At 39.1% G+C, this 25,089-nt stretch overlaps 1 protein-coding gene across 1 annotated transcript in view; it reads right to left on the reverse strand.

Moving 5' to 3' along the window:
• Positions 1–7,818: 7,818 nt before the first annotated feature.
• LOC127582839 (sodium channel protein type 4 subunit alpha-like) overlaps positions 7,819–25,089 on the reverse strand; it is a 158,187-nt gene continuing 140,916 nt past the window's right edge. Inside the window, exons 24-27 of the mRNA XM_052038404.1 lie at positions 13,830–13,967; positions 12,835–12,939; positions 10,701–10,971; positions 7,819–9,062 (exon numbers count right to left, since the gene is read on the reverse strand). Coding sequence (XP_051894364.1) covers positions 7,819–9,062; positions 10,701–10,971; positions 12,835–12,939; positions 13,830–13,967 — 1,758 coding nt within the window. The remainder of the gene's footprint in view (positions 9,063–10,700; positions 10,972–12,834; positions 12,940–13,829; positions 13,968–25,089) is intronic.

Here is a 25,089-nt window from a genome sequence, read left to right on the forward strand (position 1 = left end):
TACATGTCTGTTTGTAACTGAACCAACAAAGATAACCAATAGTTAATACAGATTCTCTCTGTAGCTAACCAATCATTGTTGACAAGGGCAGGAATACCTGCAACAAGACTGAACATGGTCCCTGGAGTTGTGAGGCAGCAGTATTACCTGCTGCAGGAATGTGCCACCTCATGGAAAAGAGGGATGGGTTGGAAAATCTACTTGCATTATTGGCAATGGTATAATGGTCAGTTTACTTAATTCTCCAAGAATTAAACCAAGTGTTGTTGCAGGATCACTTGGTCTTCTCTTTATTACAGCAGGATTACAATGGTATTGTTTTTCACTGAGTTTAAACAGGTTCCTCGCTTTGGTGTTCCAGCCATGTGCCAGCAGAACTAACTGAGGAGATTTCCCCCTTTGTGATTTGCTGAATTAGTGCAAAACAAAATCAGCCTAGCTAGTTTTGGATTTATCTCCACAGAATTGCTAGGTAACTGTCCCAGATTGGAGCAATAATGTGGAGCTTAAGCGGGCCCAAGAGTCGAGATCAGATGTTTAAAAGAAGTATCCAATTAACTAAAATATTTTAGTAATCGTAAATGCTGATCAATATGACTGAATGTGTGTGAATACAAAAAATCATAGAGCTTAAAGTCAAACAACTACACATGCACATTGTAAGTAATGTTGGCTTGGTGCTTTTAACAGTAATCAGTGTGGCTATAAGGGTGACTAGTAGTCACCTCCCAACAATCATGGAAATCAAGTTTAATTTAGTTATTAATGTATAGTTTATTACAAGTTTACAGAGAAAATTTCAGCTCCCCCTCCTTCATTATTGATACATCTTACATCTCCACGATAACAATGTATATTACAGACAAGCAGCCTATTACAGATACGTGTAGGCCTTGGGGTTTAATCCTCAGAACTGGTGTAGTGCAGTTGCAGTGTTCACAAAATCCAGTCCATACTGGAAATATTTCAAAACAGTCATATTCCCAAGTTTTAAAGATTTGACAAAAAAAATAATTGGAGATGGACAGAGGGAAAGCATCAGATTTATTCATCGATCCTGTCTTTTCTGGTGGACTCATTATAATTGTAACCCATAGCAGAAAAACCATTATTTTCATTCAGAGTTTAACAATGATTGTACAAGTAGAAGACTAAACATATTTGTATATATATTCTTTATCCTCTATTTTAACCGAGGAACTAATGCATAAAATAAAGCAGGTTGGTAATTGTGCTTACAGAAAGTAAGAAAGAGATTCTGGCATTCATATCATACCTTAACATGTAGATAAAATGTCTTAAAGCATTTCATACAAATTATTTACTGGAGCAGTGATTGTTACTGTAGAGGCATACACAGAATTGCATACACATACATTAAATGCAATTTTCTCTTCCCTATCTCTCTCAATAAATGATCCTGCATAGGACAATCATGGGCTCAAGACCCAGTTCAGATACTCCGCCACATCGCCCAGATATGTGCGAGTGCTGAACTCTCAGAGGCGCCGTCTTTCACCTGAGGTGTGAAACTAATAGCCCATGTGTCTTTTCTGGTGGACACAGAAGATTGAATGGCACTATTCAAATAAGTGCAGAGTATCTCTCTCTGGAGTCATTGTCGATATATATCCCCTGACCAATCTGATTAAAGTGGATTATTTGATCATTTGTCTCAATTTTTTTATAATTTATTCTTCTGCAGGACATAGACATTGCTAGCAAGGCCAGCCTTTATCTGCCATCCTTTATTGTCCTTGTAAAGATGGTGTTGAGCTATCTTCTTGAACATCTGCAGGCACTCTCCACAGTGCCATTAATTAGGAAATCCCAGGATATAAACTAGTTATAATGAAGGAGTGGCAATATACAGTATGTCCAAGCCAGGGCAGCTGAAGGTGGCAGTCTTCCCACATATCTGTTTATGGGAACTTGCCTTGCACAAATTGGTTGCTTTGTTAACACCAAATGCACTGAAGAAAACATCGGCTATAATGCAGAGAAAGGTGGAATCTTTAAAAAGGTGAAACAATTAAGAGGATTGGAGGAACTCAAAAGACGTGTTTTTAGCAGGATCTTAATGAATGAGAGAACATTGGGATGTGAAGAAAAGTAAAGAGAGAATTGGAGAACACGGTGCTAAAGTAGCAAAAATTGAAGCTGCCCAAGATGGAAAGTTCAATTTATGTTCCTGAGCTTGTCACTGCACCTTTGCAGATAGCAGCAAAATTATGGAGTGGAGGAGTAAATGCATTATCCTACAATCTTTATAACAAGTTGGAGATGAATTAAGGGGATTGGAACATTTTCTACGTCATCACTGTGGTTGAATTTAACCTCTAGCAGACATTAAGAGGACATCAGGCAGGATGATTGGATTGCCCAACCAAATGAACAGAGGCTTAATTGTTTCAATGGATGGACTCATTTAAATGGATTTAGTGAACTATTACGTGATACAGGCAATAACCAGTGGTGAGAAGAGGCTGGGGGAATCCAAAAACTCCGTTGTGGGCCCAAATGAATGGGTTGGAACCCTAATGATGCACATCCGGGTCACAAGCTCCAGGACCAGCTGGAAGTGGAAGTGGGAATAATGTGTCTTTAGTTCTGATTGATGATCAGATTTAAGAAGTAACTTCTCAATATCTCTGTTGAGCGTTTTAAGTACTCTTACAATGGGTTAACCTAAACCTTATGGCATAGAAAGACTCCATTCATCCATCATGCACTGTTCTCATTTCTCATAACCTTTTGAAAGTTGCTTTTCTACCTACTTCCCACATCTACAATCAGTGAAATGCAGGTCACAACGTTGTGCTGTGGATTTTTCTATCTTTTAGTCAACCCTTTGGCTCCTTAGGTAATTATCCAAAATGTGTCCTTTTGTTATTGACCCACCTGCCAGTGGAAACAGTTTCCCTTAACCTGCTGACTGTCTTTATTCAGAACTGATTCACCCGCATTCTGCTTTAAGTATTAAACCTTAACTGGTGAAATAATTGAGACAGAGATATATTCTTAAATATCATATTGGGATAGTGGATTGGGGACATTACTTGAGCCTGATAGCGCATGAGATTGTACCAAAGAGAAAATGATCTCTGTGAAGTATTTGGGATCAGTATAGACAGGTACTTGATGGACAGCAGAGACATGTTGGGCTGTAGAACATGTTTCTGTGGTGCATGGCTCTATGATTTGATGATGTTTCTGGTTAATTGCTGTTTCATAAAAGAATATAAACATGGAATTAGGAGAAGGCTTTGAGATGGCACAGTGGAGCAATAAGTAGAGCCGCTACCTCTTAAAGAAGATAGAAGGTAATCGCATACTGACATATTGGGGAGGTCCATGAAATAATGATGTTTACACAGAACTTACAGCACAGAAACAGGCTGTTCAGCCCCACTGATCTATGCTAGTGTTTGTAATGCTCATGAGAATATTTCGGGTCCATACAATTATTTCTGAACTCTGAACTGAGTGGCCTTGATGGGTCCTTAGTGGACAAGTTAGCCTCTCCTCATTCCAGACTTTATTATTTTTAAGGTTAGGGAGTGGTTTACTACCTTCACTGCTTTCTTCCTCATCTCTGCCTGTCCAGCAGGCTCCACATTCTGCAGTGATTTTGTATGAGCATCAGTGAATTGTCAAGGCTTTCGCACCATTTAAAATGAAATCTTCCCCTCAAGTTGATTCATAATCTGCAGCTTTCAGGAAAAGAGAACAAAAATGAGGGTTGATCAAAATGCAGATCATTGGATTCATTTAATGAAATCCATGACTCTTCTGTAATATATCAATGCAACTTTGTACATCATTATTACTGACTTGTTGCACCACTTGTCAATAATCTTACATCACGGTTTTGGCCTCAGTTATAAATAGAAGTTTGGCTGTCTCACATGCTGTCAATTACAAGAATTCAACAATATTTACAAACTAAAGCTTGCCTAATATAATTATATACAAAAAAGACATGCAGCTATGCACAGGAATTTCTTCTCACCTTGGAGAATATTGTAAGCTATGTCATTTTATCAGTTGACTGGAATTATCACAATGCAGGCTAACCTTCTGCAAAAATAAGACTATGAGCTTTTGATACAATTTCTATCTCATACAGAGAAATTTGAACAATGGTAGACCAATAATGAACATTAAAATAAGAAGAAGCATGCTGAAAACCAAAGGATTTCATGTTTACTTCACCAAACAGACCACCTGAGCAATTGCTCTTGCTTTCAAGCATTTGGCATGTCTTCCTGTACAATATCAATCACTGTTCAAGCTGGGTTCAGGTAATAAGCATTTATCCATATAGTTGCAATGTAAGCAGTGAAAGCAACAGTAATAAGACCATGATAAACAGGACTTCCACCTTTTTATTTTGTTGTATTATTCTGGTTAAATCTGAATAGATATTAGGCTAGCAGTATTAGGGATAACAGTCGAGGCTTCAGTGTGGAAAACAATAGTTTACTGGCAGCTACTACCTTTAAAGCTAAAGAGAGATATGTGTGTAATGGGAATTGGGGGTTGAGTGTGTAAGGGTTGGAGGAGTGTACAACAATGATTTATAGTTTTAATGCTTATACTGGTCCAGTTAAAAAAAATTGATGCATTTAATAAATCAGTGGGAGTCATTTTGTTCTAAGTGAAAGAAACAGCAAGGCATTAAAACCACTAAATGCCTTTTTAATTTGAATAACATTGAAATGAAATTGGAAAAATAACTTTTGAACTTACATACCCGATAAGAGTTTTGTTTTGATAACTATTAAAAGGCAATACTGGATGCATTTTTTAAACTTCACATTGAAGGCAGGGGAAAGTTGGAAACAGATTGCTGACCCATCTGATTTACAGTATTGCACAAAATCAAAGCTAAAGCCAATATCTTCTGTCTCCAAAATCAGAGTTCTAATTATTGAATCAACAGGACTTCTGTTGACTGGTTTTATTTTTTATAAATTTCTGGATAGTCTACTTGAAACCAGACCTTAGAAGTCACCACAATAATTAGCCTTAAACTACAGATCATATTGGATGAGAGGACCACATTGACTCACCTAATTTGAAAACTTAGGTGGAACGTCCAACAAGTTGGTTTTTATAGGCAAGTCCAAATGATGTAGAAGTTTACATTGGGTGTGAATCTTTGGCATACTTCCTTGTTTGTATTTTCTTCAAGTATAAAAAAAGTCTTGAAGCACATGTATCTAGAAAGCTGATTTTCTCACTGTCTCTTGATTATGCTAGTAGACTCATCCCTGATAAATGAACCAATATTAAATTTAAATTTAAAATCTTAAATTTTTTAAATTTTTAAATTTTATTTACAGTGTGGTAACAGGCCCTTCTGGCCCAACGAGTCCGTGCTGCCCATTTTAAACCCCCAAAGTAACCTACCCATATGTCTTTAGCAAAAAGACTGAAATTCTCACATATTATACTTCTTATCCACAAGAAGAAGTGGATAAAAGTAATCCTAAATTTTAAAATATGACACCTTTTTAAGGTTCCCTATTGTACTGTTGTCTGAGTGGAACTTCCTAATTACCTGTAAATGACATTACTCCTATGACAATCATTATAACCTTGGAGGTGGTGTAGCGTATGTTTATTAGAATGGTACCAAGGCTTAGATGGTTAAATTGCAAGGAGAGTTTGCATACATCTGGTCTATATTCCTTTGAGTGTGGAAGGTTGAGTGTTTAGTTGATTGAGGTGTTTAAAATATTAAGAAGATTCAGTAAACATTTTAAAAGGAAACAGTTTCCTTTGGTAGGGAAAATCAAGAACAAGAAAACATTATCTCAAACTTAGAATCGAAATCAGGAAACAGTTTTTCCCCTGAAAGGTGGTTGACCCCTGGAAAACTGAAGCTTTGAAGCCTGAGATTGATATCAGAGAGATATCAAGAAATAGAGAGCAAAGGTGGGGCAATGTTTAAACTGCAGATTGATTATGCTCTAATTAAGTGTAGAGTTAGCTGCCTTAGGTAGCTTAAAGTCTTTCTCCTGTTCCTATATTTACTACAGGTAAACCTGAGTATTTAATGTTCTTGAGATTATAGACATCATGCAACTTGAATGTACAGCTCATGCAATAATGCTACTCAAATAAATTGAGGAAGTACTGGTTATTTGGATGTTTACTTCTTGCTGAAGGTGACAAAAGAATAAATCCCTCAGTCCTTCAAACAGCGTTAGCTGTATTTCTGAAGACTGATGTGATCCCAGTACATGAAAAGAAAGAATAAATTAATCTGGAAAACAGTTTGTTGTCCTGGGAGCACATGGAGTTTACATGATACTTGTGTGAGGTCAGAGGTGGACTTTTAATGAAAGATTCCTGAATTAGCAATGGGACTCTATTTTGTCCTCCTTCATGAAATAGAAAGGCAGATGGTTGATGAATGGACCAAAATACCACTCACTGGTGGGATGAATTCACCAGGCTAGGGGTACTGCATGATCTCTCATCCATCCCAGTTTTATTGAGATGTCCTGATATTAAACAGCACTGTTAAGAAAAGCAGCAAGATCACAAACCTGCTAAATTTATCCTTTCTACATTCTAGCATTCTCCAGTTTCAATCTTCAAGGCAAATTCTCAACACTACAGACTGAAAGGTGCATAGCTTTACAATGCTATCAACTTGTAATCGTGCTTTACAGTGTGTACCAAGAGGGTATACAAGTTGTTTTGAAGAATCCATTGATTGAAAGCAAGGTGTTAATGAATCAACACATGCAAATTTATGAACCACAACCACCAATGAGTCGATGTATCAATGTTTTATGACTGTAGAAGAAAAAGATTAATTGCTTTTGCAACATTAGTAATTGGATTTGTTGCTTCACCTTGAGCAATGATTCCCACTGATAGAGGATTAAGGGAGGGAGAAAAGACTCAAAGTTTTTCAAACGTGCACAGGTGTAGACCAAAACTAAGTCAAAATGGCTACTGCGTTTATTCCAGAGAAATACCAGATTCATTGAATGCAATTCTACTTTGGTGCTCTGCAGCATATAAAAGTTATACTTAAAATAGTATCTGAACAGCTTAACTTTAAAAAGATTACAATTCGACAATTGAGCAGGTTACTTTCCTTTTTAAGATGCATTGTACAAAAAAGTACCCATGTACTGTAATAAAAGTTCATTACCTGTGATAATTTGAATGCTACATACATTTTAGATAAGTGGTGTTTATCAGAATAGTAGAAGTACTGAATTAAAGGTGTTTTAAGTTGAATAACTTTGAAATGAAATTGGAAAAAATGACTTTTGAACTAACCCATCATGTGATAACTGTTTTGTTTCTATAACTTATAAAAGACAACTCTGAATGTTGTCTGGTATTACTTAAGTGCAGCATATCTGATATAAACACCATCACTGAACAAGGGTCAACCAAATTTCCCTGAAGGAAAGCAAATGTTTCAAAAACTCTTTAATGATCTGCAACAGTCAATGTTACTCTCTTTTACCCAAAACAATCGTGACACTGGAGAAATGCATATTTGAGTTGGAATCAGCATTTTATCAGAGTGTTGATTACAGTCATTGGTATTTGGGACATCCTTTGTAATAGATGGGATATTGCTCTTGCACAAGGATTGTAATTATAGCATGGGTCCTCCCAGACTTTGCAGCAAAGACCAGTTGGAAATCTATTTCCCACATGTGTGACCGGAAACTTTCAGTGCTAGAAAACTGGAGACAAAGTAACATTCTTGAGGGTGCTAGTGTTACACACTTGGCACCTTGTGCTCTGCTTCATAAGCTTGACATTCTGCAAGCCCAATTATACAACTGATTCTCTAATATCCTTTGTTTCAGGAATCCAGTCTGTTGGTTCATCTTGAGGTACTGCTCCTTCGAGAGGAGTCACTTCCAATTCTAGAGGAGGATCTGCCACGTCTGGAGGAGTTGTTGCTGTTTCTTGAGCTAAGGTTGGCGGACTTTCTGTGTCAGGTTGGCATTTCCCATAGTTTTGACTCAGCCTAATAGCGACTAATCCTTCCTTCTCTGGAGCCTCTTCATCAGGTAGAATTGCATCAGTTACACTATGGCGGTACAAATACGATGCGTGCTTGACAGAGCGTTTCAGCAGGTGACGGCGGAAAGCTCGTTGAATTTTGATTGCACAAACCTCCTCTTGCTTCCTTCGAAGTGTAGTGGTAATGGGTTCATAGGAAACCTTGGAAGGGTTGGCAGCCATGAACTTCTCTTCCATTGACTCCTTCAGAGCATCCATTTCTCCAGATTCCCCCAAGACTTCCTTGGTCAATGCAAAGAGTATATCCAGACAGTGTATTTTGTCACCAATCACCATTGGTAGGTCCATGGTAATCAGCTTGATCTTATTCGGTTTGGCAATCCGCAATGGCTCTTTTAATGTGTCAACGAAGTCAGATAACCTAGCGTACTCAACAAATTGTGTGGCTTCTGGATCAAACTTTTCCCAGACTTCATAGAACATTTCAAAGTCATCCTCGCAGAGCGGCTCAGCACTTTCCTCAGTTGCTACGTTAAAGTTCTCCAAAATGATGGCGATATACATGTTCACCACAATCAGAAAGGAAATGATGATGTAACTGACAAAAAAGATTACCCCTACCATTGGATTCCCACAGTCTCCCTCCACAGTGGTGCCAGGATTATATGCTTTGGGATCACAGTCAGGAGGACCACTGTTCATGATGGGCAAAAGCAAACCATCCCAGCCAGCCGAAGTGGTAATCTGGAACAGGCAAATCATGCTGTTGCCAAAAGTTTCAAAATTGAATATGTCATCAATGCCTGCTTCTTTTTTCACGTATGCAAAATTGGACATCCCAAATATGGAATAGATGAACATAACCAGGAAAAGTAGAAGCCCAATGTTGAACAAAGCTGGAAGTGACATCATCAAGGCAAACAACAGAGTTCGAATTCCTTTAGCTCCTCTGATAAGTCGAAGGACACGACCAATTCTGGCTAACCTAATAACTCTGAACAGGGTTGGTGACACAAAGTACTTCTCTATTATATCTGCCAGCATAATACCTGAAACAAATAAAAATGGGAGATGAAAAAAATTGTTTTACGTAATAGTCAATTGGTGGAGATCTGAGATAAAGGCAGAGAATGCAAAGGACTGGTCAACATGAAAAAGACACATTAACTCCTAATTCCTGCTGAAAACTTAAATCTTCCTGCATTTACAGCATTTTCTATTTTTTTTAATTATTTTTTTTTAAATCCATCCCACAAGATATCTCACTAGATAATGACTGTGCAAAATTGTAAATTTATTGAGGTTGAGCTTGCAGCCAGTTTCATCTTCCTTGTTTTTATTCATTTCCATTGAAGATCTATGACACAAAGTATGATCTACCCCATTGGTTTGCGATATACCCTCCAGTGCAAAATGCAAAAACTATTTCTGTGGTGATATGATGATAAGTCTATATCTAAAATATGAACCCATCTTAGTCCGTTCACACCAAATCTATCTTTTTCTTGTATGGTAGTCCAAACCACTCTCTCCATTTTGATGGCTGGTAAAGAGACACAGATGGTGGTGAGACCTTCCTGTGGCCTTGTGGTTTTCCTCTGAGTGCTCCAGTTTCTTCCCACAGCCCAAAAACGTGCAGGTTGGTAGGTTAATTGGTCACTGTATATTGCCCCTAATGTATTGTAGGTGAATGCTGGAATCTGGGGTGAGTTGATGAGAATGTGGTGAGAACAAATTAGGATTAGTGTAGGATTAGTGTAAATGGCTGTTCAATGGTCAGTGCAGTCCCAATGGGCAGAAGGGCCTGTTTCTGTGCTGTATGACTCTATAAAGAACTGGAAAGTGAATGCTCAATATTTTATTACAAGGCATCCTCTATTAGTCCTGGATATCCTTTTTATATGAGTGGGCAGATGAGTATTTTGGTATGCTTCAGGAAATTACACAAATGTTGTTCGGATGAATTAATTTTCTAAAGAAATGACAAATCTGAAAAATTGGAAGAGTCTTAAATGGACTCAAGTCCATTTAAATGGACTAAGATCCCCCAATCCACCTTTCAACTGATGAGCTGGTAGTGAGGCAAAAAACAATGTGAAACTCTATTTGATGTTGATAAGTCACAAGTAGAAAGAGTAGGTTAAGTATACCGTAAAGATGATTTTCTAGCTATCCATTAATAACAGTGACACTTCCACTTTAGATGCTGCTTCTTTGACTCCAAAACATACAAGTGTTTGTAAATGATAACGTTGGCAATTACGATTTATGATGCACCTGATATCCGATGTGATGGTTCTAGGTTGTGGTTCTGAGGCTGGGACGAAGCCGATGAAAATCAAAAAAAAAGAACCCTGCAGATGCTGGAAATCAGAAATAAAAACAGAAAATGCTAGAGAAATTCAGCAAGTAAGGCAGCAAAGAGAAACGGTCAAGAATTGACGAAGGGTCACTGGCCAACAACATTGACTGTTTTTCTTTCCACAGATGCTGCTTGACTTTCTGAGGTTTCCAGCATTTTCTGTTTCTCTGTGGGACTAAGATACATTAACTGTGGCAGTGCCATTCGGAATGCTTGATGTAAACACTGGGTACTTGAAATTAAAATGAATCATTTTCCATACCAATTAACACCCTTCACTTAAAAGAGTTCAAAGATCACAACATCAAGTGAGTTTTCGACTTACCTACAATGGAAAGAATCACCACAACAAAATCAAAAATATTCCAGCCGATGGTGAAGTAATAGTGTCTTAGAGCAATGATCTTGAGGATGCATTCACTAGTAAACACAACAATAAACACCAAGTTGATCCAGTAAAGAATTTCCTCTTTTTCTTTACTTTGGTCATCTGTTTCCACCATCATGGTCACCATGTTGAGGCAGATGAGAATCATGATAAATATATCAAAGGCTTGCTGGCTGACAAAATCAAAGAAGGCTCCTTGAATTTTATTCTGTGGGGTGGAGGAGGAGGGAGGAAAGAAATGAACAAAAAAAAAATAAGTTGTTGTCTAAAAGCAAAATACTGCAGATGCTGGACACCTGAACCGAAACAGAAAACGTTATTTTTTTCTACAGTGGAAAGAGAAACAGGTTTGATGTTTCGGAACAATAACCTTTTGTCAAGACTGAGAGTAGTTAAAAGAAAGATGAGTTTGAAAGTGCAAAGAACGTGGAGAGGGAAGGAGATTATAAAGGGGTGGAGGATGGGAGAGATTAAATGCAAATAGGGATGATGGAGACAGGTGAAAAGGGGTAGGAAAGACAACTGGAGAGTAAGAAAAGGTACATTTAGAGGAGATGTGAAAACCAATGTGACATTACCAGAAAAGGAGGGAAACAAAAGGGGAGAAAAAGCATTGAACACTGGAAATGTGATATATAGTATAAGGAAATGGAATATCTGAATAATCACATATTATGGACTGAGGCACTGATCAGTTAAAGGGTCAGGTGTCCAGGAGAAGGGCCAGGGTCTGTAACCTGAGATCAAGATCAGAACCAGGCAGGAGGTGGGATGGTGAATAAGTTACAAGGAAAGGAGTTGTTCACAGGAGTCAGGGCAATCATGCTCTCCCTTGGAAGCCTTGAACTACCAGAGGGTTGGGGTCCTGGGGGGGAGGGGGGGTGGAATCACTAGGATTGTGGGATTGGGAGTTGGGGACAATTGGAGATCTAAGGTCTGGGATGATCATGCGGTTGATTAGTGGTGGGGGAATCATAGGTAAAGGGGTGGGTGAGGGGTTGGGTGGTCCGAAGGATATAAGATACTCATGGGACTTATCCTAGTGTGTTTCAGTCAAGGGCTGTGCAGTGGAAAGACGGTTGGACCAGGAGTAATCAATGATGCTAATTCCCAGAGCAACAGTAGAGTACTTCCCTCACCAACACCGCAGGGGGAAGATTGCATGGGGAATGACACAATAGATGCATGTTTGATGTGGAAACTGTATCAGATGCGCAGGCAAGGAACTCATACCAGGAAATATCTGGTTGAATTATTACCATATTTCACTCTATCAAAAGTTTATTTTCAATCCCACAGTACTGAAATAAGCAGCACTATGCTATCTAATTTTTCAGTTAGTCTATTATCAATTATTCCCTTGCTTGATCTACAACCCTTGTTTGGTTAATATTGGCTGGAAATTTGCAGGTGTAACAATGGAGATTACATTTTGAAAATTAGCTGTGAAGCCCGTTGGGAGATCTGGAGCAATGAAAGTCATATACGCGTCCTCCCCAGGTTATGGTAGGCTTCTGTGAAGTAACCCGGACAGTTTGCAAATCAGAAATGCAGCTGCAAACAGAGTTCTGACATGGCAGAAGATGCCTGCAGTCTTGCAGCAGTCAACAGATCCATCCCACTGGTTTCCCAAACACTCATTCATGTGTACAGGTTCTACATAAGTCAGGCATTCGAAACTTGGGGAGGACCTGTAGAGGTCATAGTTTATTACTGGAATTTTCCAGGAATTGGCCAACTCCCCCATGGTCCATCCAAAATTACGGTTGTAGTGAAAATGAGATGGGCGGAGCAAGATACACACTCATCCAATCAGTAATGTTACCTGTCAACATTGAAGGAAACGCAGGGTTCCCTTTAGTGTTGATCAGGTGACATTGCTGATTGGATGAGTGATGTCACTTAGCCATTCAGTGATTGATGAATGACATCATCCATGTCACTCAAAACATTGCAGATACGTTTACATTTTGTACACATTTTTCCTCCAATATTTTTAACTCATGTCCCTCTACAGAAGTAACTTGAACTGACCTGCAGAAGTTTCAAACGTATCTGACTTTACACTTACAGTTGGTCTTGGGATGGGTTTTTGTGGTTTCTTTGAGCCCAGTTTCTTCATAGCATTGTAATATTTCTTCTGTTCTTCTGTCATAAATATATCTTTTCCTCCAAAGTGAAGATAAGAACACTTACAATTATTTCATGAAAGTTCAAGTATATCCAGCAAGTTCAAAGAAAAACAAAAAAAAATCATCAACATTTTTTAGACAATTGCAGCTCAATGAAGCATCTGATTGGCATGAAACTGCAGTCCAAACTGGCCCTCATTTTCCACAAATCATTAGTCAGAAAGCAAAGTAAGTTGCGTGAGAAATGGCAGCAAAATATTCAAGCACTTTTGCAGGTGGTGAGATAGATCATAGATCTCAGTTTAACAGTGCTGTGGATTGCCTGATGTCTACATTGAAACCAAGTAGTGGCCATTAGCACCATGAGACCAAAATGGGCAACAAAAAAGTGTTTGACTGTTGGTGTAGGAAAAGCCCATCATGGCAAATTGGGAAACAAATTCAGCAAACACATAGGCTGGCACCAGATACAATGAAAGATGACATATTGTCAAAAAGCCACTTGGTCAGTACATACACAGGAAAGGGAAATGGCCATGGTGATGCACAGTGGCCTTCCGGGGGACTAGAGATATGCGATAGGTATGACCATTACCATGAGGTCAAATATAATAAGAAAAAGAGATACATATATAGACATTGTAGTGACTAAAAATCAATCCAGAAAATATAATTTAGAATAGCTTGGAAACAGTTAAATAAGGCAAACATTAATTCCATCAGTCTGGATTGGATTTGAACAGAGGAATTTAGGGTGAAAGACTGGTGCATCATTTATCCTAAAATCTTATTAATCCCATTCATAAGTAAAAATAGAAAAGTGTATAGATAACTTATGAAATTTGTTGACATCTTATCTATGCCAGTGCATATGCTTCGTTTTTTTTACCTTAGACTCTGAAAAATGTGACTAATGCGAAGAAGAAATACTTATCTTTTTCTTTTGTTGGTTAAAGTTGTCAATAATTACACCAATGAAGAGATTGAGGGTGAAGAATGCCCCGAAGATGATGAAGATGACAAAGTACATGTACATGTAGAGGTTAATTTCATAGGATGGCTGTTGTTCCATCTACAAAGGGGAAAAGCAACATGTTAATACTTCACAGAATTAAAGTCACCTCTGAGTTTATAGAATTAAAGGTTTATTGTCAATGAATTATACTCAAAAGAATTACCATTGTCCTTAAAGATGGGAGGATTTTGGATGGTGAGAGAGACAATGGGAAATACTTCCAAGAAACATAACTACTCACGGTTTCAATTAGAAATTGTGAGTGATCAGAGAATAGGGGTCCGTGGGGGAAATCACTGGGATAGGGGCCTTGAGGGATCACTGGGTGAGAACCAAGTGTTGGGTCCAAGACAATTGTATGGTCAGGACCAGAATTGATTAGTGGTGGAGGAGATGGGACAGCTGGAATGGTGGGTAGTGGTGAGGGTGTCATGACATTTCCTTTCTGACTGATAATATGGTGGCATCAGACGACAGGGAGATAATTCTCTGAGTGATAAATATTTCTTCCTCAAAACACACCCATCAGAGTGATTAACTGAGCATTCTCCTCACTCTGAGAAGCAGGATCTTGCTATATGAAATGTGGTTGCTGTGTTTTCTTACATTATGACAGTGACCACACCACACAACACTCCACTGTATGGAAAGTGCTTTGGGATGTTTCGGGAACAACAGTTACAGTGGCACGCAAAAGTTTGGGCACCCCTGGTCAAAATTTCTGTTACTGTGAATAGTTAAGTGAGTAGAAGATGAACTAATCTCAAAAAGTCATGAAGTTAAAGATGAAACATTCTTTTCAACATTTTAAGCAAGATTAGTGTATTATTTTTGTTTTGTACAATTTTAGAGTGAAAAAAGGAAAGGAGCACCATGCAAAAGTTTGGGCACCCCAAGAGATTTGAGCTCTCAGATAACTTTTACCAAGGTCTCAGACCTTCATTAGCTTGTTAGAGCTATGGCTTGTTCACAGTCATCATTAGGAAAGGCCAGGTGATGCAAATATCAAAGCTTTATAAATACCCTGACTCCTCAAACCTTGTCCCAACAATCAGCAGCCATGGGCTCCTCTAAGCAGCTGCCTAGCACTCTGAAAATTAAAATAAATTATGCCACAAAGCAGGAGAAGGCTATAAGAAGATAGCAAAGCATTATCAGGTAGCTATTTCCTCAGTTCGTAATGTAATTAAGAAATGGCAGTTAACAGGAATGGTGGAGGTCAAGTTGAGGTCTGGAAGACCAAGAAAACTTTCCGAGAGAACTGCTCGTGGAATTGCTAGAAAGGCAAATCAAAATCCCCTTTTGACTGCAAAAGACCTTCAGGAAGATTTAGCAGACTCTGGAGTGGTGATGCACTGTTCTACTGTGCAGTGACACCTGCACAAATATGACCTTCATGGGAGAATCATCAGAAGAAAACCTTTCCTGTGTTCTCACCACAAAATTCAGCGTCAGAAGTTTGCAAAGGAACATCTAAGCAAGCCTGATGCATTTTGGAAACAAGCCCTGTAGACTGATGAAGTTAAAATAGAACTTTTTGGCTGCAATGAGCAAAGGTATGTTTGAAGAAAAAAGGGTGCCGAATTTCATGAAAAGAACACCTCTCCAACTGTTAAGCACGGGGAGTGGATCAATCATGCTTTGGGCTTGTGTTGTAGCCAGTGGCACAGGGAACATTTTCACTGGTAGAGGGAAGAAATGAATTCAATTAAATACCAGCAAACTCTGGAAGCAAACATCACACTGTCTGTAAAAAAGTTGAAAATGAAAAGAGGATGGCTTCTACAACAGGATAACGATCCTAAACACACCTCAAAATCCACAATGGACTACCTCAAGAGGCACAAGCTGAAGGTTTTGCCATGGCCCTCACAGTCCCCCGACTTAAACATCATCGAAAATCTGTGGATTGACCTTAAAAGAGCAGTGCATGCAAGACAGCCCAAAAATCTCACAGAACTAGAAGACTTTTGCAAGGAAGAATGGGCGAAAATCCCCCAAACAAGAATTGAAAGACTCTTAGCTAGCTACAGGAAGCGTTTACAAGCTGTGATACTTGCCAAAGGGGGTGTTACTAAGTACTGATCATGCAGGATGCCCAAACTTTTGCTTCGGGCCCTTTTCCTTTTTTGTTATTTTGAAACTGTAAAAGATGGAAATCAAGAAGTAATCTTGCTTAAGATATTAAAGAAATGTGTCATCTTTAATTTTATGCCTTTTGGAAATTAGGTCATCTTTTACTCACTTAGCTATTCACAGTAACAGAAATTTTGACCGGGGTGCCCAAACTTTTGCATGCCACTGCATGTCAATTCAGGACTCCTGTTTACAGATCACAGGATACAGGCAGAAAAGTGGGATTGGAAGGTGACAGAAAGAAGGAGATGGATGGAAAAAGAGGAAAGGAAAGGTAGGGAGACGGAGAGAGGATATGGGAGGTGAGAGAGATGTGAAAATGGAAAATTAAGATAGTCTCACAATGGGAAGCATGCCCTATATTAAATAGAAAATTGGTTGTTCTGCACTACATCAATATGGGACACATATCTTTCTCCACAGTCTCCTTGATCTGGGCACCCAACCTACAACGATTGAGTCCTGGATTGGTCCCATGCCAAATAAATCCAGACACCCAACAGACTTACAGGACCAGGATATTCCAATTAGCAGTGAGCACTGCTGACTTGCCATTGACCACCACATTAATTGAAACTTACCTTGGAGTGATCTTCCCAGAAGGAAATTCTGGGAATGCTGGAATTCTTCCTGATGAGGGAGAACATGCACTACTCATGATGTTGGAGTCATAGAGAGATACACCAGAGAAACAGGGCCTTCAGCCTACTTGATATTCACCGGCCATCAACCATCAATTTACATTGATCCTTCACTAATCCCATTTTTTAAAATTCTCCCCATATTCCCATTAACTCCCCCTCTCCCCGCACCCCGCTTCTACTACTCACTTACACACTTGGGGCAATTTACAGTGGCCAATTAAGCAACCAACCCACATGTCTTTGGAATGTGGGAGGAAACTGGAGCACCCAGAGGAAACTCACAAAATCATAGGGCGAACATTGAAACTTGACAAAAACAGCACCGGAGGTCAGGATCGAACCCTGGTCTCTGGTACTTTGAGGCAGTGTCTCTCCTCGCTGTGCTATTGTGCTGTCACAGTGATAACAAGACACATCCATGATAACAAACCCTACCTACACTATCTCTTTTGTTTGAAGTACAATATTGGCAACCTCAAGTAGCAATGAAATGAAATTACACAGTTAAAAGGGGGAAGGAAGGAGGAAAGGAATGTGATTTTCATGACATCCAAGAATACTTTAAAGCCAGTGAAATACTTTTGAGGCGAAGTCACTGTTGAAATGCATTAAACACAATTGAAATGAAACATAAGCTTGGAATCCCATCACAGTGAGAACAGCACTTAAGCCATTCATGCTAGAACCTTTCAGTACTTGGAACCTTAGCAATGCCTGCTTTCTCTTGGTCTTTATTTCAGTTGAAGAACAAGCTCCAGGAAGTCATCAGCAAATACTAATGCATGTTTCGTGACATTTTATAATAAAATAACTGTGGTGTTTTAAGCTCTAAATGGGTCTTATTAGGCCAGAAAGACCAGCTGTCACCAGAGACTAATGAGCCAATGGACTCATTGTCACACAAGAGAAGTCCCTGCATTCTCTGTGAACGGGCTTACTGAATAATTGGGAGGGCCCAAAATGATGATTTTGTAAAATTGTGTACCTAATCTCAAGCTTTAGTTGGCACCTGAGGAAATTATTTAATAGACATCAGGTTAAAAAACGTTTACGTTTTAAGAGGAACAGCAATATATAGTTACCTTATATGATGCAGAAAATGCATTAGACGTACTAGAGGGTTTAAGAGATGGGATAAAACACCAGAGCTATATTCATTGCATTCATGTTACTGTTTGACAGATTCAAATTACTACCAGCAGGATTATTAATAGGTCACCAAGAACTGGTGGCACTGGGCCATATTGGGATGGTAGAAGTTCTTACGTATCAAGATAGCTATGGAGGCAGCCTGTTGGGAAAAGAACTACTTTTCATCCTGTGGACTGAAATGACCAAAAAGTTGAAGCCACAACTTTAGCACTTTGGTCATGTAAGACTAATGCTACCACTCTGGTAACATCAGTTTTTGCTTAGAACTTTGTAGGTACAAAATTTGGTTGTACAGCCTGCTGAAGGTATGTTGGGTAGGCAGGTTATGATGTCAATCAGCGTGCAAAGCTGATTTAAAGCCAGTGTTGCCATTTTAGACTTTAAAACTCCAGCTAACGTACTCTCTCAACTCTGTACGGTTCATTCAGCTCTGGAAAGAACCCACTCTATTAGCTTCATTTACAGAAATGTAGGTTACTTAGATAGATTTTTATTGTTTTTTGCTCAGATTACACAACTATTTGATGCTTTCTTAAATACCTTAATATATCTAAAGTCTACAGTGAGTGGTGTGCTAAGTGCTGGTAACCTTATCCTGAATCCAAGGCTGCTGCAGAAATTATTTTCTCTCAGTGAATTAGTAGCGAATCCCTTAGGAATGAATCATTAGTGGGTATACAGAGTGAGACAAATTACTAGAAGATGGAGGAAGAGGAAAAGGATGTGGGATTTCTACAGGTAGCCATATTCACTTGAGATATTCAGGGATAAATTCTCCCACCCGAATGTCAATAAACAATGTTTGTGAAGTACTTGTAATTCAATAAGAGTGTCTTCACTAAAATTTCCCATCTGCTGCAGGCAAAACTCTTTCATCAGAGCAGTTACTGTCAAGGTGACCATGGCCACGAATAATATTGCTTCGTCTAGAAAGGTTTGCAGAACCTTACAGTTTGCCACTGGTGACATTTCATTCCCATTTCCCAGAGAGCAGTAAGCTGAGTGAGTATGTGACTTTGCAAAGATCTCAGGCTTTCTCCTGGCAGAGGGTTTTATTGACTTTACACACACAGTGCTTGGTGGCATTACATTACCTCTACTGTACACAGAAACTGGAAAGGATTTATGTCAGTCCCTCAATATCCAGTTTATATCCAACCATAGATAGCAGATAACACTACCAATTAATGCCCAGTTTCCCTGTTGCCATCTTGATGCCTGGAATCTTGACAGCAGACATGATGCCTCACTCCCAGAGTCTCTGCTGTGCCATCTGCAGTTGAACCAGGATGAGGAATGAAAGGATGGTTACTGGGAGAGAAGGGCTCTTTAACAATGATGTGACTGATGATTCCAGTGTGCAAGCAATGCACAGCTTGACAATTGTGCTGCAACAAATCTATTGACATGCTCAAACAATGCTTCTGCTGCCTGTGGAGGAGCCCTGCAATAGTGGCAGGGTGTGTGCCAAACACAATGACCCATGCCTGCTGTAGCTCTTCACACTTGCCGATACTAAATATCAAGCAATTGAGAAGGAAGAAGAGAAAAAAGCAGGCAGCTACGTGGCCACTATTTGGTCAGACTGTCCATGACTAACCCATGTAATTGTCATATCATTAAACACAACCCAAATCCCTCATATTACGAAAATCACACACCTCTCCCTTCACGTCTCTGTCACCCTGTCTCACTTCCTCTCATTACCTCTCCTTCCTCTGTTACAGTATCGACCTAGCCTCAATGCAAAAATAAATTACAATGCAAAATAAATCTTCCAGGCAAGTTTATAAATCGAAGCATGCTGTACTGCTAGAAAGGTTTATCAGCTGTGTACATTCCCTTAGTTGCTGTCTTTGTGTGTCTTTGCCCATTGTTCCTTGACACTATGATCGCCATAGCTACAACACATTTTTTTACAAGCATGGAGAGGGATGGCTTCCTACTTGAGTTAAATTAATTACTACTTATGGTGCTGCAAAGAAGAACACCCATTTTAGCTAAACTGTGCTGCATGTGATGCCAGCAAATTACCTCAATAGGCTCTCAGGACAATTAGAACCTTAGTCAGAATTCCACTTCAGGATCTGGTCTAATTGTTCCATCAGAACAAAACACACGGGAGCAGAAACAGGCTGTTCAACCTTGAGCCTTCTTCGCCACAGAAAGAGATTACACTTCAACACCATTTTCCTGCTCTATCCCCTTTTCCTTTGATCCTTCTAAAATCCAGAAATCTACCAATTTCTCTTTAAAATACAATCACTGACTAATACAAACTCAATCCATGAGTGACCCTTTACACACCTCCTGGGGATAGAATTCCAAAGATTTGGCACCGACTGAATGAAGAGATTTCTCCTTACTTCTATCTTTATTTTGAGACTGTGACCCTTAGTTCTTCTAAAGTCTTAAGAATAGAAGCCCAGCTTACTTAGTCTTTCCTCTTGTGATAGATCTGCCATCCCAGGATCCAGTCTGGTGAATATTTGCCACACACCTTAATTTAGGTGACCACAATTGTACACAATACTCTAAGTGTAGTTTCACCAGGACTTTGTATAATTTTAGATGGACTCCTTTATTATTGTACTCAAAACTTCATGCAGTATAGGCCTACATGCAATTTGCCTTTCTAATTGCCTGGTGCCCCTGCATATAAACTTTCAGTGACCTATATACAGGACACCCAAATCCCTTTGAACAATATTCGATAACGAATTCTCCAACTTTAGATAACTCACTCTTTCTTTCTGTTTGTATGAAAGTTGGCCATTTTTCTCTTCTATCTATTTTTTTTCACTTTTCTGTTTATTATGTGCAGTCAGACTGCACAAATGAAATTTTACCTACCCAATTATTTGTTCCACGCATTGGTCTCCTCTGCCATCTCTGCTAACTTGACTAACTTGCTTCTCTCTTTCTCAGTTCTGATGAAGAGTATGGGACCTGAAGCGTTATCTGTTTCTCTTTCCACATATTCTGCCTGACCTGCTGAGTTCTTCCAGCATTTTGTGTTTATATTCCCTTTAAATATCAACATTTCCCAATCTGTCACTATTCTACATAACTGGATAACTTTCCATTTCACCACATTAGAAAGCACTTCCCATGTTTTCGGCCATTTACTTTGCGTATCTATATCCCCTTAAAGTCACTTAGCATTCTCATCACCACTCACAGTCCTATTAGTTTCATGTCATTTGCAAACTTAAAGATGTTTCATCTAGTCACCTCAACTAAGTTGTTTTATATAGATTGTGACTAGCTGAAGCCTAATCACTGATCTCTGTCGGACACCACTAGTCATGGGCTGCCAACCTTATTTATTCCTACTCTTTATTTTCTAATTGTTAACAAAATCACAATCCACAGGGACAACCAGATCAAAATATCATAATCAGTCTAATTGAAGGACATGGGGCTTAGATAATTGATAGATAATTGATGTGTGTATGGCTTCCAGCTAGATCTAAAACAGAGGCCAATGCAAGTATAAGTATAAGTAATTTTTTTAAAAAAACTTTATTTACAGCGTGGTAACAGGCCCTTCAGGCCCAACGAGTCTGCGCTGCCCATTTTAAACACAAATTAACCTACCCGTACATCTTTGCAATGTGGGAGGAAACCGGAGCACCCGGAGGAAACCCACGCAGACACAGGAGAATGTATAAACTCCTTACAGACAGCGACGGGAATCGAACCCTGATCGCTGGCGCTGTAATAGTGTCGTGCTAACCGCTGCACTGTTAATTTAATTAACCATAGGATAAGCAATATAGTAGTTAAATATTGTATCCAATTAATTAATGTTGTTAAATCAATGTAAAAAAAAGGAAGCAAATTATTGGGGAAGGTAGACCAAGGGTTAAATAATTTTACATCAGTATTTTCAAGTTGTTGAAAATAGATGCATCAAAGGTCTGTGGCTATTGTGTCCAGTTCAGTTGTAATTCTGAAAGATCCATACACTTAGTTGTGCCTGGTAACAACAGATCTCAGCCTTATGTTGCAGATTGAATTGGCCTTGAAATCAGCGACGTTTCTACCTGACTCGTGATGATATTGGAATGAGAACTTACAACACTGGGAGGCCCATCACAGTGATCCTGAATATTCCTAATGAATGGTAAAGCCCAGTGAAAGCGGGTATCGAGGCCACTCCACTGGTTGTCAAAGGATTCAACTTCTGGTCTAGGTTTTAATCATGGCTTAGAGAATTTTTTCTGTTTTGATTAAACAACCCTTTCCAAGTTGGCCAGAGAATAATTTTTTGGACTCTGCCCACAGTAGGCAGTTTTCTCAATTGGTGTCCCAAAAATGTCCTGTAATTAATGAGAGAACCTTTCCTTGCTCTCTTACCTTCAGGGGCTCATTGCTAGAAATACCACATGGCCATTTATCTAAAAGTTGCTTTAATAGCACACTTTGGAGAGGTAAATGTTAGAGGTTTGAGATGATTATTGCAGTAAATTCTTCCTGAATAGAGGCAAAATTTATTGTTGTAACGCTTAGTTATTATGATGCAGAAGGAAATCACTCAGTTAAGTCAATCCCATCAATCCCATTCCCTCTCTCCTTATTTCTCCACAACTTATTTTCTCTCACATGCCTATTAACTCTCCTTTGATATTTTTGCCACTTAACAAGGGATATTTTACAGTAACCAATCAGAACATCCTTGGAATGTGGGAGGAAACTGCAGCGTGTAATGGAAGTACTTACCGTCACAGGGAGAACATGCAAACATCAATCAGACAGTACTGGAGGTCAGGATCAAATCTGGGTCACTGAAGCTGTGAGGCAGCTGTGCTAACTGCTGCACCACTGTGTCACCTATTACCATTGAGTATTAATATTTCCAGTCAGGAAAATTTGAAACCTCTAAAGACATTTTAACGTAGGGAGTAGACTTAAGTGAAAACATAAATTTTACTAATATATCTGATGCCAAATCAAATCAAATCCATATTACTGTTTAAAACAAATCTTTAAGAGATCTTTTATGATGACATCATTGGATGTTATAACAAGGAGAAACTATTCTCCACAGCTGTTCACAGAGGCTGAGCTACTGTTAAGGTTCCATTAATATTGAGTGATCTTAGCACATGTCTTGGTGTATTAGATGACACAACAAGAGCCAAAAGAAACTGGAACAAAGTCAGATCTTTCACAAAAACACTAATCCCAACAGTACAGGAAGATTTGGAAACTTTGGCCCCAGAAATTCCTTCTCAAAAGAAGTGTTGCTCTGTAGCTGAAAATAGGCTTAACCCAAAATAGTGCAAAACACCAATACTTAGTGCCTAAGGGGAAATGCATTCCCTAACTCTCTGCTGGGATTTTTTGTAGTGCCACAAACACTGTTGTAGTGCAAAACATCCTCAAATAATGTCAAACACACCCAATATTCTTCTCCAACTCAGTGAACTGCAAAAAAAAATGACAGTTCTTGTTTACTTCCAGAACAACCTGCTTTTCCTAAGCCTATTACAAGGCCGAAACCTAAGCCCATGAGGGGCATAGATAGGGTGAATGCACACAGTCTTTTTCCAGGATTGGGGAATCAAGAACTAGGGGGAATAGGTTTAGGGTGAGAGGGGAATGATTTAAGAGAGATCTGAAGGGCAACTTGTCCACCCAGAGGGTGGTCCATATGTGGAATGAGCTGCCAGAGGAAGTGGTTAAGGCAGGTACATTAACAGTATTTAACAGACACTTTGACAGGTACATGGATAGAAAAAGTTCAGAGGGATATGGGCCAAATGCGGGAAAATGGGACTTGCTTAGATGGGCATCTTGGTTGGCATGGACCAGTTGGGCCGAATGACCTGTTTCCGTCAATATGACCCTATAACTTTATTTCCCCTGAAATGGTACTGTTTAAAAGACTATCAGACACACTGTATTCTTTTCGCTCTGCAGCCTCACTGTTTACTCTATACACTTCTGACACTTATGATTAAGCCTTCCTTGCATCTTTAGTGATTTTTCCTCACTTCAGACTGATTTGCATTTGTCTCCTCCTTACACTTCTTTTGCTGAATAGAATTGAAATGGACCACAGTCGTCCAAGGTATCACTTGCACCTTGCAGAATGAGACATAATAAAGCATTATCCAAGCTTTTATCCATCTAGGCTTTACAGGGACCCAAGCTCATAGATAGATTTCTTTGAAGAGCAATCTCTATGCAGGTTAGGCGTCATCATGTCAGCCTCACTATGGTCTGTGGCCTCCTGCGACTTCAAGTACCAGCTCACACATGTTTTGCCCATGTGGGACAATGTCATGGATGTTCTCAGCTTCCCTGCCTCAGGATCATTCCAGGTTGCTGCAATGTTATGTAATTGAATTTTAAGGACTTTAACTTACTGAACTGAAAATTCCAGGATGTCATTTCCTGTTTTCTTTCAGTGTTATGCAATTAAAGAATAATAATATTTAGAGTGATGTGCAACAAAGACCATATTCCTGTTGCATTACATCACTTGGAAAGGTGCAGAAGAGCTCCTCCAATCTCCATCGTTGCTCCTCCTTTGAAAGAGTTGCCTCCACACCTCCACCAATCGCTTCCCACCCACTTTAAATTGTTCCCCTACTGTCAGCAATACATCCCTTTTTCTTTTGGTTCCCCACGTTCTTGGATATTCCCTCACAAGCTTTTACGACCTAAGATTTTCCAAAGTAATGTTTACAAACTTCAGTGTATCTGAAACATGACTGTGTAATTTACAGGCAAAGCCATACAGATTTTTTACTTCAATAAATCATAAAGTATAAAAACTACCGATGTCAGAAATCTGAAAGAAAACAAACAGAAAAAATTGGAGACACACAGTAGGTGAAGCAGCATCTGTGGAGAGAAAAATAGATTAAATGTTTCAGCCCAGTGACATCAGGATGATGTCCTGATGAAAGTTCATCATTATTTTCTTACTCCACAGCTGCTGTTTGGCATGCAGAACATTTCCAGCACTTTCTGGCTTTATTTTTGTATTTATTCTTGTACAGATCTTCTATATTCTATGGTTGCTATTTAAATTAACTAGCATCAGCTTTCAAAACTGTGGACCATATTAAAATAATTGGGAGTCACACCTCCAGTGAATGTTGATTGTAAAGTGCAATAGGTTTGAACAGGAGAATTTCAAGGCCCTTATTGATTGGCCCATCATGATCACATAACCACAGTCAGCATAGATCTATCATATTCGAACGACCAGTCAGAAAGTACACAAAAAG

This window comes from Pristis pectinata, chromosome 25 (assembly GCF_009764475.1).
Source record: "Pristis pectinata isolate sPriPec2 chromosome 25, sPriPec2.1.pri, whole genome shotgun sequence".
Taxonomy (NCBI): Eukaryota; Metazoa; Chordata; class Chondrichthyes; order Rhinopristiformes; family Pristidae; genus Pristis; species Pristis pectinata.